This window comes from Salvelinus fontinalis, chromosome 4, assembly GCF_029448725.1.
Source record: "Salvelinus fontinalis isolate EN_2023a chromosome 4, ASM2944872v1, whole genome shotgun sequence".
In the NCBI taxonomy this organism is placed as follows: domain Eukaryota; kingdom Metazoa; phylum Chordata; class Actinopteri; order Salmoniformes; family Salmonidae; genus Salvelinus; species Salvelinus fontinalis.
In genome coordinates this window covers 13903522-13923406 of record NC_074668.1, presented here as the reverse complement: position 1 = coordinate 13923406, position 19885 = coordinate 13903522, and the positions used below count along the sequence as shown (strand labels likewise).

The window sequence follows — 19885 nt, the reverse complement described above, 5'->3', positions numbered from 1 at the left end:
GTTACATTTAGCCATATGGCAGCATTGTAAGTGCAATATATTTAAGATGCCTGAATGACCTCAAAAAGAGAGGTTGAGTTGGCGACAAATGCAACCATTTCTGTCCGTGAGATCCGACATCTGGACACAGGCAGGTGGGAACCCTATTAAATACCCATCTGAGTGTCCCAATCAGCCAATTCGATACTCTGCTGTATGTTCAGCTCTGAATGGCATGACTGATTTATGTTTTCTTTTTTTAGACCCCTCTTTGATAATTCATAGTGGGGTTTTTTTCTTCTTTATGCAATTCTATGAAATAATGCAGGATAATGAGTTTGAAAAGCTGTTTTGAAAATCTCAGCTTTAATGATGATTGGCCCTTGTTGTCATGTATAATGCAGATACTAGTCAGTGTTTGTCAGGTTAATATTCTTAACGAGATTGTTAGGCCCCTCTAGGTTGAATTAATTAAAACATAATCCTCCTTGATTGCGACAGCCTCCTGCTATCAAGATGGAATCCCTCCGACAAGTGCTTGTTTGTTCATTTCACAGCTAATAATACGTTAGTCAGTGGGGGACAGGGTGTCTAACTGGGTGCTCTCATTTCAATCACGCTGCCCTTTGCATGGATGGATAATTATCTGTAATTGTCCTTTGGTGCCATCACAGAGCAGTCATAGCCAATGTCTCCAAAAGGAAATGTGCTCTACTCACCTCGGCAGAGTTACAAGGTGTCACTGGATTCCTTTCAAATAAATATTATCACACTATTAGAGTCACTTTGCGGGTGTCTCCTATTGACAACAATGATCAGCAACATGTGTTGGTAATAGTATGTCATCATGCCAAAATATCACTTGGACATATCAGAAAAGTGTTTCATGCATGATTTAATCCTAGTCATCATGAATGGAATCCGTTGAAGACGGTGGGACACCGCCTAGTTGGATAGAGCACGTCCTAATACTCCTTTACTTTGTCTTTGCAAACTGAGCAGTTGGTCAGGTCTGTTTCAGGGTGGCAGGTAGTCTAGTGGTTAAGAGCGTTGGGCCAGTCACTGAAAGGTTGCTGGTTTGAATCCCTGAGCAGACTAGGTGAATAATCTGCTGATGTGCCCTTGAGCAAGATGCTTTACTCTAATTGCTCCTGGTTAAGAGTGTCGGCTAAATGACTACAATGTTTCCCCACTCCCAAAGTTCAAAGAGGAATTGTGTCACCTCTTAAGCATAATCGAACATGACTGAACCCTGAGGTGTGCTTTTGATAAATTTATTCTGCAGTTTAGCAGAACTCCACAGCCCCCTACCTACCTACCAACCAACCACGCGAAGCCAATATCAATGTCTATGTCTATAGTGGCAACATTGAAAGCCCTTGTCTTTCTCAATTTGGACATATGGTCCAGATGAAATGCTTTTCAAAATATAACGTTCTCTTTGTTTCCCGGCGGGGTGCATGTTCTATCTGATTCTACTCAGTTATGGAGGACTTGTCTTTATTTGTTTCAGTGCTTTCAGTGCTTTCAGTGCTTTCATCGTCAGGTTGAGAAGGTTCATCTCCGCAGAGGTATTCTCTCCATCACACACATCATATGAGGGTTGGCTACTGTGACTGGTGCTCCATAGGTCTATGTGCTCTTTGAATATAATAGTGAATAAATGGAATGTTAGCCTATAATGAGTGCTAATGTGTTCCCATAACGATGTCTGAAACATTGTCACGGTAGCACATGTAAGCTTCACATGCCACAATAGACAGGCATACCAATGTGGATGTGATCTTCCTCAACTTTCAGAATGCAGTATTGCATGCGTATTGCAACAGTCTCATCACACTGCTAACTCTATCAGAATTCAATTCAGATATAGACAGAAATCCTCATTTGGAGTTTTGATTGTATACGGTGGGCTTGGCCAAATGCCTTCAGATGATGTGAGATAATGTGTGTTATGGATGTGTTAGCTTGGATACTGCACTTAGATGACAAAATTGCCTAAAAGAGTAGAATCAGCTCACCCAATTTTAGTCTATGATTTGACTATTATATGTTCAATGTTTCTTTAGGATTTTTTGTTTTCCAATGGAATAGTTTCAACACATTAAAATGAGAGTTCAGTTCACGTAACAGGTTTGACCTTAAAATGAGGGAAATATGTAAATTAATCACTAATCTTCAGAATTTACTTTGTCAAAGCAACACAAAAAACTATGGATTTACAATGATGGTGAAACGATTAAGTGGGTTAAAATCTTCCTAGAAGTGACACAGGTTTGACGGAGGGGCATGTCAAAATACAGAATTTTGGCACTTTAGCAAGATTTTATTTTCAGTTGAAGTCAGAAGTTTACATACACCTTAGACAAATACATTTAAACTCAGTTTTTCACAATTCCTGACATTTAATCCTAGTAAGAATTCCCTGCCTTAGGTCAGTTAGGATCACCACTTTATTTTAAGAATGTGAAATGTCAGAATAATAGTAGAGAGAATTATTTATTTCAGCTTTTATTTCTTTCATCACATTCCCAGTGGGTCAGAAGTTTACATACACTCGATTAGTATTTGGTAGCATTGCCTTTAAATTGTTTAACTTGGGTCAAACGTTTCGGGTAGCCTTCCATAAGCTTCCCACAATAAGTTGGGTGAATTTTGTCCCATTCCTCCTGACAGAGCTGGTGTAACTGAGTCAGGTTTGTAGGCCTCCTTGCTCACAAACACTTTTTCAGTTCTGCCCACAAATGTTCTATAGGAATGAGGTCAGGGCTTTGTGATGGCCATTCCAATACCTTGACTTTGTTGTCCTTAAGCCATTTTGCCATAACTTTGTAAGTATGCTTGGGGTCATTGTCCATTTTGGAAGACCCATTTGCGACCAAGCTTTAACTACCTGACTGATGTCTTGAGATGTTACTTCAATATATCCACATAATTTTCCATCTATTTTGTGAAGTGCACCACCTGCAGCAAAGCACCCCCACAACATGAGGCTGCCACCCCCGTGCTTCACGGTTGGGATGGTGTTCTTCGACTTGCAAGCCTCCCCCTTTTTCCTCCAAACGTAACAATGGTCATTATGGCCAAACAGTTCTATTTTTGTTTCATCAGACTAGAGGACATTTCTCCAAAAAGTACAATCTTTGTCCCCATGTGTAGTTGCAAACAACAGTCTGGCTTTTTTATGGCGGAAGCAGTGGCTTCTTCCTTGCTGAGCGGCCTTTCAGGTTATGTCGATATAGGACTCGTTTTACTGTGGTTATAGATACTTTGGTACCTGTTTCCTCCAGCATCTTCACAAGGACCTTTGCTATTTTTCTGGGTTTGATTTGCACTTTTTGCACCGAAGTACATTCATCTTTAGGAGACAGAACGTGTCTCCTTCCTGAGTGGTATGATGGCTGCGTGGTCCCATGATGTTTATACTTGCGTACTATTGTTTGTACAGATGAACGTGGTACCTTCGGATGTTTGGAAATTGCTCCCAAGGATGAACCAGACTTGTGGAGGTCTACAATTGTTTTTCTGAGGCCTTGCCTGATTTTCTTTTGATTTTCCCATGAGATCAAGCAAAGAGGCACTGAGTTTGATGGTAGGCCTTGAAATACATCCACAGGTACACCTCCAATTGACTTAAATTATGTAAATTAAGAATCAGAAGCTTCTAAAGCCATGACATCATTTTCTGGAATTTTCCAAGCTGTTTAAAGGCACAGTCAACTTAGTGTATGTAAACTTCTGGAATTGTGATACATTGAATTATAAGTGAAATAATCTGTCTTTAAACAATTGTTGGAAAAATTACTTGTGTCATGCACAAAGTATATGTCCTAACCGATTTGCCAAAACTACAGTTTGTTAACAAGACATTTGTGGAGTGGTTGAAAAATGAATTAATGACTCCAACCTAAGTGTATGTAAACTTCCGACTTCAACTGTATATAAAAAAATGTCTGATATAAAATTGTAAAAAATTAAAGTCAATGTTGATGCACAATTTCTACTTAAAATGTCAAAGGTACTCTTTTCGTGGAATGACCCACCAATGTCTATGTCTGTAGTGGCAACAGTGAAAGCCCTTGTCTTTTTCACTTTAGACATATGGTCCAGATGATATGCTTTTCAAAACATAATGTTATTCTCTTTGTTCCCCTGTGGTGTGCATGTTCCAGCTGATTCTGCTCAGTTATGGAGGACTTATCTTTATTCGTTTCAGTGCTTGAATTCTCATCACTGTCAGGTTGAGAAGGTTCATCTCAGCAGGGGTATTCTCTCAATATCACATGCATCATATGAGTGGGGGGCTACTGTGACTGATGCTCCATAGGTATATGTGCTCTTTGAATATCACAGTGTAATGTGTGCCTATATGAGGGCCACACATGTTCCCAGAATGATGTCTGGAACACACCTAGAACATGGTAGCACATGCAAACGGCACATGCCACTATAGACATAGGCATACCTTTGTGAATGTGACGTTCCGCAACTTTTAGAACACAGTATCGAATTTGTCTTTCAACTGTCTTGTCACGTCGCTAAATTGACTAAGCTTAATTTGGAGTTTTGATTGTATGCTGTGGGCTTGGCCAAATGCCATCAGCTGATACGAGGGCATTTGTACTATTATGGATGTATTAGCTTGGATTCTGCACTTAGATGTGGAAGATAACATCTCAGAAAATCATCATAAAAACATCCTAACAGGCTTATAATTTATTCATATTTGAGTTCTTAAACTTGCAGAGTTTGTTCCATAATCATGAAATCAGTGTTTATTAGTCACTGAAGAGTAGGGCATGCTTTAGAGTGGGATTAAGTGTCTTAGTACTTACTTTACTAGAGGCGGAAATGAGACCTTTGCTTATGTGTATGTTTCCAAATGCCAAGTTATGGATTCTTCTCAACATCTATTCCAACCTTTTTCTTGTGTGCATGAGACTGGCAGGATGCCATAAAGTGGATTCCTTTATGAGATCTCCTATCATGAAACACATGCGATTCACAGTAGGTTATTCTCAGCAGGACTTTGCCCCAAACACTAACTGACGTCAGTAACTGATCACAGACATAGCAAACAGACTGTGGACCAATGGGGATTTTTTTGGAAAGAAAACAGTAGAGCACTGATTTCGATCTGCCTCAAAAGAACATGATGGCTGACATGCGTCACTGTTCTGTGATCTGTAGATGAAATGGCATGAGACCAGCTAGTTCCAGCTAGATTGAAGATGTGTACATTCCTTACTAAGCTTAACCTAATATACATTCTTTACATTGCATAGCTCAAGTCTACACAGTAGTGGTGCAGTAGCCTGCTACAGTGCCTTGCAAATGTATTTATCCCACTTGGCATTTTTCCTATATTTTTGCATTACAACCTGTAATTTAAATGGATTTTTATTTGGATTTCATGTAATGGACATACACAACATAGTCCAAATTGGTGAAGTAAAATGAAAACAATTACTTGTTTCAAAATTACTTGTTTCAAAAATTACTTGAAACAAAAATAAAACTGAAAAGTGGTGCGTGCATATGTATTCACCCCCTTTGCTATGAAGACCCTACATAAGATCTGGTATTACCAATTACCTTCAGAAGTCACTTAATTAGTTAAATAAAGTCCACCTGTGTGCAATCTAAGTGTCACATGGTGTGTCACATGATCTCAGTATATATACACCTGTTCTGAAAGGCCCCAGAGTCTGCAACACCCCTAAGCAAGGGACACCACCAAGCAAGCGGCACCATGAAGACCAAGGAGCTCTCCAAACAGGTCAGGGACAAAGTTGTGGAGAAGTACAGATCAGGGTTGGGTTATAAAAAAAATCAGAAACTTTGAACATCCCACGGAGCACCATTAAAACCATTATAAAAACATGGAAAGAATGTGGTACCACAACAAACCTGCCAAGAGAGGGCCGCCCACCAAAACTCACCGACCGGGCAAGGAGGGCATTAATCAGAGAGGCAACAAAGAGACCAAAGATAACCCTGAAGGAGCTGCAAAGGTCCACAGCGGAGATTGGAGTATCTGTATATAGGACCACTTTAAACTGTACACTCCAGAGAGCTGGGGTTTACAGAAGAGTAGCCAGAAAAAAGTCATTGCTTAAAGTAAAAAACAAGAAAATATGTTTGGTGTTCGCCAAAAGGCATGTGGGAGACTCCCCAAACATATGGAAGAAGGTACTCTGGTCAGATGAGACAAAAAAGTTGCTTTTTGGCGCTCAAGGAAAACACTATGTCTAGCGCAAACCGAACACCTCCCATCACCCTGAGAACACCATCCCCACAGTGAAACATGATGGTGAAAGCATCATGTTGTGGGGATTTGTTTCATCAGCAGAGACTGGGAAACTGGTCAGAATTGAAGGAATGATGGATGGCGCTAAATACAGGGAAATACTTGAGGGAAACCTGTTTCAGTCTTCTAGAGATTTGAGACTGGGACAGAGGTTCACCTTCCAGCAGGACAACGACCCTAAGCATACTGCTAAAGCAACAGTCAACTGGTTTAAGGGGAAACATTTAAATGTCTTGGAATGGCCTAGTCAAAGCCCAGACCTCAATCCAATTGAGAATCTGTGGTATGACTTAAATATTGCTGTACACCAGTGGAACCCATCCAACTTGAAGGAGCTGGAGCAGTTTTGCCTTGAAGAATAGACAAAAATCCAAGTGGCTAGATGTGCCAAGCTTATAGAGACATACCCCAAGAGACTTGCAGCTGTAATTGCTGCAAAAGGTGGCTCTACAAAGATTTGACTTTGGGGGGTGAATAGGTATGCACGCTCAAGTTTTTTGGGGGTTGTGTTTTTTCTTGTTTGCTTCACAATATAAAATATTTTGCATCTTCAAAGTGGTAGGAATGTTGTGTAAATCAAATGATACAACCTCCCCCAACAACAATTTTAATTCCAGGTTGTAAGGCAACAAAATAGGAAAAATGCCACAGGGGTGAATACTTTCGCAAGCCACTGTATATATGTTTGTGGAAAGTCCCAAACCTAAATTGGTGGGTAGCATTAACGGTTGATCCCAGGAAACCATTTGATTTATTAGCTTCAGGAAGCCTGCCGCTCCGTCTTCAATAAATATTCCCCATGAATGCATGTTAATTAGAACCATGTCCTGCTAATTGCAAACATTTCTGCTTCAAAGAAATTAATGTGCCTTTTTTCTGTTTTCTTGGCTCTTGCAGATGTTAACGAATGCGAGAGAGACCCGTGTAAAAATGGGGGCATCTGCACAGATCTGGTTGCCAACTACTCATGTGAATGCCCTGGGGAGTACATGGGAAGGAACTGCCAATACAGTAAGTGCTGTATTTTTCTCTTATTTTCTCTTCTCTTCTCTTTTATGATCAGCCTTGCCTGGTGTACAGAACAGTTGGTAGCTAGTCCTGGCAAACAGAGCAAAAACATTATTTCATTTTGTTTCTTTGTTTCTTTTCTTTGTTTCTTACTCTAACCATCTTTCTGTATCTAAATCCACAAGGGTCTGTATCTGTGTGTTGTGAAAATTGTTGTGAGGATTCAGGGTTGTTCAAGATGAGAATCTGACTTGGAAAAAGCCATCCATGACTGTAGACAATCAATGGGGCAGACCTTGCACAACACACATGAACACACATACGCATGCACGTAACCACACACACACACAGATTCTTAAACTTACCCACGTACTCTGCTTCCACCAGACATATTCCCTCTTTTGGGACATTAACAATACTTACACTTTCTCTTAAAGTTACAACAATGTGCTAGTTTTGAGTAGTCCAGTGGGAGCTGAACTGAATTTTTTGTAATACAGTCATGTCATTGGACAAACTTTTGGCGCCGTCTAGTAGAGATTTTGTCAAAAAAGAAGCCTAAATATGTTGCTAGAGACTGGCCATATCCGAATACCCGTACTTGCGTTCTAGGCTGTAAGAGTGTACGCCCTGCTGCTCGTTGTTAAGCTAGTGCTCCTGCTACCTGTCTCTCCTTAACTTATTGAACGGTGTTTTGGCTTACTGCCCTGCAATTTACTGCTTGCTTCTACATCACCAACTTGCGAGTTGGTCTTCTCCCGCTCGTATAGTGTATGTGCAACTAGGAACCATACAATGAGCAAGTCCTCTACTTTCTCTCTGTTTGCCATACTGGTGTGTGACTCAGGTGTGTGTTGCTTGTGCTTTTGCCATTTCACAGGCTATGCTTGTTTCGGGAGGCAGGGTGAGGCTGTATTTGTGAACCCACTGTAGTTTATAGCAATTTTTTTGTAAATTATTGTCAAGAAGAGAGACACAGAAGCACAGTTAGCCTAGCTAGCCTGTAGTTTCAAATGGTGGTTGCTAATGAATGGTTTCAACGCTGCATTATAGGCTCCTGAGTGGCGTAGCAGTCTAAGGCACTGCATCTCAGTGCTAGATGCGTCACTACAGACACCCTGGTTCAAATCCAGCCGTATCACAACCGGCTGTGATTGGGAGTCCCATAGGGCGGCGCACAATTGGCCCAGCGTTATCTGAGTTTGGACGGTATAGGCCGTCATTGTAAATAAGAATTTGTTCTTATTAACTGACTTGTCTAGTTAAATAAAGGTAAAAAAATTATAATTAGCTAGGTTTATTTTAATCTATTCCAGGACAATGTGGACCGTCCAGACTTTCAATGTAGCAACTGTTTGCTCGCAGAGGGCTACAAAGGCGAAGAGCAAACAAGTAGCAAACTTACACAAGCTACTGGGGAAGCTACTGGGGAAGCCACTTCCGAATACTTTCTCTTCTACTCCAGTAGCTGGACGCCGCTCTGACCTGATGGGCGTGTCGCCCCCGTGTCGTCTCTCCATAACCGACTGGCTGGAGCTCTGAAGTGATCCCTCCCCAAAGGAGTTTCCCCCTTCCCTGGAAAATGGAGTTCGTAGAATGCTTCTGGATGACTTAGTAGATGATCCTATTATTTACCCTGCCACCAGCCAGAGAGGCACGAAAGCAGCAGACTTTGGCAATTGGGGCCTCTTTGGCGGTGGGAAACCCGGACTAGATACAGACTTCAAACAGCTTCATCACCCTTGATCCAGAGGTTCCAGAGCCTTCATCCCTGGGGGCTTCTGCTTCGAGATCGGTTCCGGAGGTATCTGCACCTTCGTCCCCTGTTCTGACTCCCTCTTCATTGGCTTTTACGGTGAATGAGACTTTGTTGGTTATAGGAGGCTCGAACCGTGTCCAAGAGTTGAGGACCTTTTGAGATTCTGCCTCTCGCAAGTCCTCAACGGGTCTCCCAAATCATGTAAGGTGTAGAAATAGGCAATGTCCTCTTCTATCTCGCCGGCTATAGTTTTAGGCAGCTCTATGGTGGTCCTCGAGCAAAAACCCTGTGCTAACCCAGGGTGTACTAACCCAGGGCTCGAGTACAGGATATTACTAAGCTTCTCCCTACCGTTCTGTCAGCACACATGGATTGATGCTGTTGTAGTCCATATGGCTGATAAACATGCCCCTTTCAAGTGACTCAGTCAAAAACGGAACTATTCCATGGTGCTCTCCTGTACTCTCAGACCTCCTCTTCATAAGAAATCAAGCCTGGGCCAAGGCTAGACAAACTGGCTCGTTAGCTGATTGGAAGCAATTTAGGCAATTGTTGAAAAAGGTGAACTGCCTCGGTTAAACAGGCCAAATCAAACTACTTCTGTAGCTCTATGACAGACTCTGTTAGTGATCCCTATAAATTCTGGAAAACTGTTATTAATTTACTGAAGTGGGGTGCCTGTACTTCCCTGCCTAAGCAAGTCGTTTTAGACTCCTGCATCATTACTGAAAAGTTACGATTTGTGATGTTTTTAAATCAGCATTTATCTCAGCTGGTTTCCTATTTGAAAGAAATGGTGGTCATACTGGTCTTGGCCAGTCAGTTGACTGTTCTTCACACATACAGCCTGCAGTTGCCTCGATGGATGATCAGTCAACCGCATGTGATTTGGGGAATAGTAGTCAGGGGTTTTCTTTTTGCCAACTGACAGAAACAGAAGTTATTGCTGCCTTATTAGTTATTGACACCAATAACTTATTAGGGGCTGACAATTTAGGTCCGTCTTTGCTTAAATGCAGCACCCAACATTGCTGGTTCAGTAACACACATTGTTTTCTACTTTAGTAGTAGGAAATATTTCAAAAGTGTGGAAATCAGCTTTTGTGCTATCACTCCATAAGGGCAGGGATAGTAGTGATCTTAATCATTATCTACCCATTTCCAGATTTCCTTTTCTTGCGAAAAATAGTAGAATCATTGGTCAACAAACAGCTACGTTATTTTCTATCTGCAAGTGGTATTCTTAATGTTAATCAATCGGATTCAGAACTAAATATAGCACCAGTACGGCTACCATAGTTGTTTATGTATTTATTACATTATTAGGGAACCCCATTAACTCTTCCTAGGGTCCAAACATATTAAAGCACTTACATTACATATTAACAAAAGATAAAACAGTACATCATATACCATTATTACACCACTGAAATGATATTGCAAATGCCTTAGATTATAGAAAGAATTGTGCTGCCATATAAGTTGACTTGTCAAAAGCTTTTGATATTGTAGACCAGAGCAAAGGCCGGCCCGGGGGCCGTATGTGGCCCGCGACCTGATTCGATACGGCCCGCGGAATCATGCTCAGATCACATATAGAATTTGCGATAGTTAAGTTTTGAAAAACATTTGTTATTCAAATAAAAAGCCAACTGAAAACTCACTTTTGTGTAAGGTTTTAACTCCCACCGCTTGTGGGACATTTATTTTGAAGACAAGTATAAATAACAACTGTACGAGGACAGACAGTGACTGACCAGCTGACACACACGTCACAGTTACAAATAGTAGCTAGCTAGAAATTGCGCAAAAATGCATTTTTCAAAGAAAAGAAAAGTATACTGAATGTAGGGTGTTCGAGCAACAGTGGTCATCGAAATATATCTTTATTGAGGTATCAGGGAAAGCTGTGTGCAAAGAGACAATCGCTGTCTTGAAAGACTACAACTTGTCCCAACACTTCCAGACGAAGCATGCAGAGAAATACAGGAATATGTCTTCTGAGCAGAGGGCAAGTGCATCGAAAGAGTTGCTTTCTCAGTTGCAAAAGCAGCAAGGACTTTTCACAACTGCATTCAGCAAACAACGGAATTGCGAGAGCTAGCTATGTACAGTCAAACAAAATTGCTAAACATAGCAAGCCATTTGCTGAGGGTGAATTCATTAAAGAACGTTTAATTGACTCTGCAGCAATAATTTGCCCCGACAAGAAAGAGCTGTTTGAAAATGTTTCCCTGTCAAGACTAAGTGACACGGCGTATTGAGGACATCGCAGAGAATATGGAACAACAGTTGAAAGACAAGGTAAAGGATTTCACCTATTTCTCCTTGGCCCTGGAAGAGAGCAGTGACATGACATGGCGCAGTTGTCGATATTCTTACGAGGCATAACCCCAGACTTTGAAATTAGAGGAGCTTGCTTCAGTGCAGTCAATGAAGAGCACAACCAGAGGGAAAAATGTAATGGAGGAGGTTAATAACCTCTTGAAGCTAGGGGGCAGAATTTTTATGTTTGGAAAAATAATATTCCCAATGTAAGCTGCCTATTTCTCAGGTCCAGGTACTAGAATATGCATATAATTGACAGAGTAGGATAGAAAACACTCTAAAGGTTCTAAAACGGTCAGAATATTGTCTGTGAGTATAACAGAACTGATTTTGCAGGCGAAAACCTGAGGAAATCCAACCCGGAAGTGACTCTTATTTAGAAAAATCACTGTTCCATTGCCTGCCTTTCGTCCATTTAATTGGATATCAACCAGATTCCTTTTTGGCTTCCTCAGGGTGTGAACAGTCTTTAGACATAGTTTCAAGCTTTTATTCTGAAAAATTTGTGAGATTTATCAAAACATGTCAGTGGATAGACGGAGGTCCTTACATTAGTTCATTTGCTCAACACTGGTTGCTTGACATTTTCTTTCTCTCCAGTATTGAATGGTTTACAGTCCGGTTGAAATATTATTGATTATTGATGTTAAAAACAACCTGAGGATTGATTATTAAAAACGTTTGACATGTTTCTACGAACTTTACGGATACTTTTTGGAATTCGTCAAGCCTTGATGACCTGCCTAAGGCTGTGGAATACTGAACATAACGCGCCAAACAAATGGAGGTTTTTTGTTATAAAAATAATCTTTATCGATCAAAAGGAAAATTTATTGTGTAACTGGGAGTCTCGTGAGTGCAAACATCCGAAGATCATCAAAGTTAAGCGATTCATTTTATTGCTTTTCTGGCTTTCGTGACCAATCTACATTGCTGCTAGGTGTTCTTAATGTTTTGTCTAGTGATCGATAAACTCACACAAACGCTTGGATTGCTTTCGCTGTAAAGCATATTTCCAAATCTGACACGACAGGTGGATTAACAACAAGCTAAGCTGTGTTTTGCTATATTGCACTTGTGATTTCATGAATATAAATATTTTTTGCAATTTTTGAGGAATTTGGCACTCTACAATTCAGCAGTTGTTTATGAAAATGATCCCGCTAAAGGGATCCGTGCGTCAAGAAGTTTTAATAAGTGTGTGGCACAGCTGGGACTGAGTTTTGAAAAGTTATCCAGTGTGACCACTGATGGGTGCCTAAACTTGACATGAAAAAATGTTGGCCTTTTGAAAAGGATACAAGATCACGTAGCTGAGCTGAACCCAGATTGGGAAATTATTTTCCTGCATTGCATTATTCATCAGGAGGTGCTCTGTAAATGTGTTCTGAAAATGAGCCATGTCGTAGATAGTCACTGAAGTGGTAAACTTCATAAGAGCAAAATCTTTAAACCGTAGGCAGTATGTAAAAATCTGGTAAAAAGGTACAAATCTGTCGTTCTGCCCCTGAACAAGGGAGTTAACACACTGTTCATAGGCTGTCATTGAAAATATGAATTTGTTCTGAACTGACTTTCCTTGTTAAATAAAGGTAAAACAATAAAAATATATTTATATATATATATCTCACTGTTGGAAGAGCCCGGTCATGCAGATCTCCCCTACTACACAAACGTAAAATGGCTGAGTTTGAGGAAGGTACTTAAAAGGGTGTGGGACCTGAAGTCGGAGATTGCTGAGTTTTTGCAAATGAAAGGGAAATACGTGGATTTCCCTCAACTGCAAGATAAATAATGGTTTGCTGATTTTGCCTTCACCATGGACATCATGGCCCTTGTGAATGAACTGAATTCCAAACTACAAGGGAAGGGCCTTTTTGTACATCAGATGTACAGCCTTGTCAAAGCCTTTAAGGGAAAATTACTCCTCCTGACCCGCCAAGTAGAAGCCAACAATCTCACCCACCTTCCCACACTACTAGTCTGTTTTCTATCAGATGACCAGCGGGAGGAGTATACATTGCTGCTGCGTGTTTTGAATGGTGAGTTTTCTCGTTGTTTTGATGATGTCATAATGCTGGAAAATGACATGCTGTTGGTTTCCTCTCCTTTCACCTTCAATGTGGATAACGCTCCCACTGACCTGCAACTTGAGCTTATTGATCTTCAGTCTGATGCAGTGATTGGAGAACTATTCAAAACAATGTCACTGACGAGGTTCTATGCATCTCTCAATGAACAAAACATTCCAAAGATAAGGAGCCATGCTCAGAAGGTGTATGTACTGTTTGGGTCAACCTATGTATGTGAACAGACATTTTTATTCATGAAATATAACAAGTCAAGGCACAGATCATCTCTTACTGACTCTCACCTCTCAGCAATCCTGTGCATAGCGACGTCAGAAACTATACCTGACTTCACTGCTCTAGTCAATACCCATCAGACTTCACTCCTCACACTGATTGAGTAGTTTAAATGTAATGTTGAGCTCTCTCTCTCTCTTGTGTTTTTGTGCGTACCCGTTAACAAGAGTTCTGTCCGTGGTGCTGAATGCACAGTGTACTTTTCCCTCTGTGTAGTTCATTGCATGTTTAATAATGAAAATACCTACCAAAAGAAGAACATGGATGTGGTTTATTTCTGTGCATGTTAAAACAGTAAAATAAGTAACATATCTGGATGTGATTTTACAGTAGATATCTGTCAACGCAGTCATACACATGATGTATAATCCTGTAATATGAATCTGGCCCGCGATGGCAAAAATATGTTCTAATATGGCCCTCCATGGAAAATAATTGCCCAGGCCTGCTGTAAACTGTCCTTGATAGAGTTGGGTACTGATGCTTGCCGATGGTTTCATAATTATCTAAATGACAGAACTCAGGCCATCAAGGTAGAAAGGGTCAAATCTGAATTCCTTGAGTTACATAAAGGAATGGCCCAAGGTTCATTACTCGGCCCACTACTGTTTTCAATCTATATACATAACATAGGTAATGCTGTAAAAAATATTAATTAATTTGTATGCAGATGATACTGTGTTGTATTCCATTGCCACATCGGTTGGCCAAGCCTTTTCACATTTGAAGTCTAATTTCCAAGCACTGCAGTGGTCCTTATTGGATTCAAAGTTAGTGCTAAATGCAAACAAAACAATGCTTTTATTAGGTCCCATAACCCAGATTTAAATTAATTTGTAATGACTAGTTTGAATGGTACACAAATTGATCAAGTTCCATCCTACAAATATCTTGGTGTATGGCTTGATGACAAACTGTCATTTAAAGAACATGTCACTGTGCTGGTAAAGAAGTTGAAGTTCAAGGTTGGTTTCTTTTACAGAAACAAAGCATGTGACTTTTGTTAATAGGAAGGAAATTATCCAGGCCCTGGGGATATTATCTATATGCATGCAGAAGCATCTACACTTAAACCACTAGATGCTGTTTTCAATTGTGCCCTTAGGTGTATTACTGGTGATGGTTATAGAAGTGTGTTGGGCCTCTTTTTATTTAAAGGGAGAGCAGCTTTATCTTGTGTTTATCTACAAAGCACTAATGCAGAATCTTCCTATGTATCTATCATCATTAATTCAATTTAGACGTATAAATGACCAAACAGGGTCTCAGGGTTGGACAACACTGGAGGGCCCTTCGGTCTCCATAGATTTGGGAAAAGCAGATTATTTTTTTTTTTGCTCCCTTTATGTGGAACAACTTCCAGAGCTCTCTGAAATAAGATGTCCTGTTCCCCCTTGGTCAGTTCAGAGTGATGATCAGAGATCTCTATGTTCATAAATGTGTTTGTTTTTCTTAATATTTTTGTATATTGTATGTGTTTGATGTATTTATGCAGGGCTCATCTGTAAAACAGACCCTAGTGTCAGTATGACTTCACTGTCAAAATAAAGGTCAAATAAATAAATACAAATAAACAATACAATTCTAGGCATTTTGGGTATGCAATTTAAAAAAATATTTATAGTATGTTAAATTGCGCAAAATGTGTATGCTTTAAATACCAGGATGTCATATTCCTTTTGTCTTTTCATTTAGTATAATTCACTGCGCACTTTTTTAAGGAAGAGGATTGTCTTTTGAGACAGACGTGTGTTTGACAAGGGGACGCGCTGTACCAAAATGAACAAATGGCGGGAATCAAAGTAATTGCGCATTGGATGATGTATTCTCAGTAGGATGAGCCTAGTATGTTGATATTTGTTGATTAATGCAATTGTTTTTACGAAACAGAATGTTCTAAATAGAATGTATTATGATTTGTACACAATATGCAGTTTAGGTAATAGTAGGCAAGCCAGATTTCAGACAAAGACAATATATGTGCAGTCATGTACAGCTTCTGTAATTTAGTACTAAAGTTATCGTTGAAAAAAATAAGACCACGCACAATTACACTTTTTTAAATATTATTTTATAAGCATCTATATGTAAATTACAGCAACACGCTGGATACCATTTCCACCAGCATTTTTTGGTCTCTTTGACGCACTCAGAGCTAGAGTTCTGATTTCCCCTCATACCTTTGGTTTTGAAAGAATTTGAACTGATTCAAGAGCAGAAAAAAATTGACTTTTTGAATCAGGTGAGGATTGGGAGTCTTGAACTATTTTCTAACCTGGCTTCTGTGTTTCGGCCACAGCCACTGCTTAGAAGAAAGCTGTTTGATGGATTAGTTCAAGTCTGCACTCGCCAGATAGCAGAGTCCTTTTCCAACAGAGGGAAATGTCACTACAAAGTGCCTCAGCATTTACAGTCTGTAAACAACTTAATCTAGATATGCACCAGAAATCAACATCTTTATGTTTGTATTTTGTGAAGGCCCCAAGTGTGAAAGTTAATTTTTTTTCGTTATCATCATGAAATAGTCGCTGTCTGAACAATTTCTACTGGAGCAATAACAACACCTATTGTAGAGCAGAGATGGGCAACTTTAGTGGGGGTGGGGGCCACAAATCTGAACTCATCATGAGTGGTCCGCAGTGGTCCACAGATCTGCACACCCACATCCACATGCCATCAGAGCCGGCCCTTGCCTTTTGGGGGCCCTAAGTGAAATCTTGTTTTCATGAGTCTTTACAATATAGCCAATTTTGACTTTGCAGCTGGCCCATCTAGCGGAAATCGCTCAGTTCTGCCTCCAGGACAAAACTCATCCCAATAAACGTCAACCTGCTCTGTGAAGCATGTGGAAAGGAAATCCATAATAACGTCTTTGAAATACATATCATCCATGTGAATAAACCAACCAATAAACGAGTTGCCCAAGGGGCAAAACTCAAGGGCTTGTCATTGTAAATCAATCAGGAAATTGTCATCAGTTGAAAAGCAATTATTGGAAATTAACAACTATAATTGTCTGAGATTTGACACCACACATTCACTCATGGCAATGACATAGGGCAACTAGTGTGTCAACCAATTGAATGCCTTGAACCAAAAAATGTACAAATATAACTTTTCTACCTCCAACCAGACCAAGTGCAAACCCAGAGGTGGAGATCAGAGGTAGAGAAATACCTATTAAACGCTGAGCTATTCTGAGAGCAGTAGGGAGAGAGAGGGAGTACCAGAGATGTTTATTTTCTTATTTCCATTGCTGCACAGAGTGAGAGGACTGCTCACTGTCTCTCTCATCATCTTCAGAAGTGGCTTGTTTTTCCAAACCCTGGAGCCTGTTGGCTCAAAAAGACCTTGTTCATTCATTAAGCCATTTCTGGGAATTTCTAGGAGTTCAGTTGGGACGCACGCTGGTGAATGCCCACTGGCAAAGTGTCTGTGCATGCACAAGTGTTTGTGTGTGTGAGAGCCTGCATCAAGCCGGTGGGCATTCACAGGAAATTTTGTCAAACTTAACTTTTTGAATGTTAGTGCATGCATATTCACACCTCAGAATGGGTTTTCATTCGCTCCCCAGTCCTCCAGTCTTCCTTCTCATTAGTATTGCTGCGGTGGCCTTAATTTCAGTGTGGCTCTAATTTGTTGAGGCTGTATGTAAGCCTTGTGGGAGATTTATTCAGCTGTCACATGGTAGCGATGGTGGCGTTAGTGATGTGTGTGCTGTCGGAAAGGCTGAAGTATGCACAGGGAGCAGCAAGCTGAGGCCTAGGGCCTCCAGCCACAGCTGCTCTGCTCTGACGGACGCACGGCTGGCAGACAGATCATTAAAGGAGCCCTGTTATCTCCACAAGGTGAACGTTGCCACAGAGTTGCCGTAGCGGTGTTATGGCGTTGCTGCTAGTGCTGCTGCTAGGTTTGGTAGAGAATTGCTACAACATTGTTACAGTGTTTCTACACAGAGTTGTTACAGATTGTCTAATGGAACAGTATTGATAAAGTGTTGGAGCATTGGCTAAGGCTTAGTTGCTATAGTGTTTCTTCAGTGTTATAGAATGGCTTCCCTGGCAGTACACTGGGGGGGGGGGACTGGAATAGCGCTTTTATATTTTAATATATGCTCAACTGTAGGATCTGTGTTCACAACACTAACTCGGATATCTGGCATTAAAATGGCATTCTAATTACAAAAAATGGTGGTTAATCATATCAGCTATACATTAGGACTATTATACAAATCCAGGTGCCAAATCGAGTCATAACATAAAGGGTAGGTAATGTCAAGGGGGAAAAAACATGCTAAAATAAATAAGCCTTAGAAGTCAAGTTCTTTGTAGTGAAGATTAAATAACAGAATATAGAGAGCGACAGGAAAAGAGAAAAAAAACAGGCATATTGTTTCGACATTATTGAACTCTGAGTTACGGACGCCGCTCAGAAAAAGAATCCTTGTTAAAACTTGTCATGAATATAGGTGTCATAAGTTTATCCTGTGATGTGCTTTTTTTTTATTCCACCCAAACCGTCTTTTGATTGAGGGATGAAAGGATGAAGGAAAAACAGATTCCCTGCTCTGGCATAACAAGATTGAGAGGGTTTCTGCGGTGTACCACAGAAAGGCAGCCTTTGGTAAACATTAGTATTCATGGCTTTGAATCCAGGGGATTGGCCAGAGATTGCCAACCTGCAAATGAAATTGGGATTGTATGTCAACACAATGGAGCATTAGCAATGCTTAGCAATCACTTTAATACTAATCTTTGATAAGACAGGTTCCCTCACCGGTCCCCTCAAACCATTTCATTCTTTTAGTTAAAATTTGAGCAAAGAAGCTATTTCTTCTCTCCCAAAAAAGATAGGTTATTTAGAAAATAACCTTTTTCCATCAATAGTTTTCTGTTTGTAGAGGCAGACGACCAGGCAAAGCTGACAAGAGCACAGATGGAGTAGAGATACCAGATTTGAGCAAACACAAAAGCCTTTTGGAGACACTGACATCTCTCACTTGCCAATGCACTCATTTGCTCTTTCAATGGATTGACCTTCTGGTATGCCAGGATAAGTTCTTACCATACTACCCCTAATATACAGCAGGTGGACTTATGACCATAGGACACATAGGGTGTTTCTCAAAATGCATACTACCGTGCTCCGAGCACGCAAATTGGAGCACGGAGGGTCGGAGTATGAATTAAAATCAATGTATGCAAAACGGAGCAGGGAGGGCACTTCTCAAATGCGTGCTCTGTTTATACATATTTTGAATCATGCACAAGGAGTCACAAGGAGTCACTAGAGCGTGTCCGGCCAAACCCTCCCCTAACCCAGGCGGCGCTGGGACAATTGTGCGCTGCCTCATTGGTCTCCTGGTCACGGCTGGCTGTGACATAACCTGCTATCAAATCCGTGTCTGTAGTGACGCCTCAAGCACTGCGATACAGTGCCTTAGACCGCTGCGCCACTCGGGAGGCCATCAAATGAAATGTTTTATGCGTTCTCCACACTCTCGTCCTCACAAGAACGTACTCAAGAGAATGCACTTGGAGCATGAAAGTGTGGAGCACTGTAGTATGCATATTGAGAAACACCCAGAACATACAGTCTTTGAACTGTTTGATGATGAATCAACCAGAGAAAGAGAATGGAGTGAGTTATCAGACTGGAATACAGACAGGGATGGTGTCCCCAAGGCTGTCCACCACTCATTACACACACACACACACACACACACACACACACACACACACACACACACACACACACACACACACACACACACACACACACACACACACACACACACACACACACACACACACACACACACAGAGAGATAGACTCTTTCTGAGGACAAACCTTCTGACATCACCGGCTCCCTGCTTCCCTAGCTACGTTGTTACAGCAACTGGATCTGCTGTTGGTGTTTTCAAAATTGCCATTGCGTCTCCCACAACAGTATTTATTACTTGATAAGAAGGGTCTCTTTACGCTCCAGGCTACACAGGTTCACAGGGTTTGTATTTGTGTTTTTCATCTTGTGACTTTCACCTTTCGGCCAAAACATCATATCACAGACTTTGATGACTAGTGCTGCAGGCTAACCCTGCAGGATAGTGTTTCGTGACACATCCTATTGGTCAG

General features: G+C 40.8%; 1 protein-coding gene across 2 annotated transcripts in view; it reads left to right on the top strand.

The window, feature by feature from the left end:
• Positions 1-19885, top strand: part of LOC129853131 (EGF-like repeat and discoidin I-like domain-containing protein 3) — a 234777-nt gene that overhangs the window by 98870 nt on the left and 116022 nt on the right. For both annotated transcript variants that reach the window (XM_055918856.1, XM_055918855.1), the window contains exon 4: positions 7187-7300. In XM_055918856.1, coding sequence (XP_055774831.1) covers positions 7187-7300 — 114 coding nt within the window. The remainder of the gene's footprint in view (positions 1-7186; positions 7301-19885) is intronic.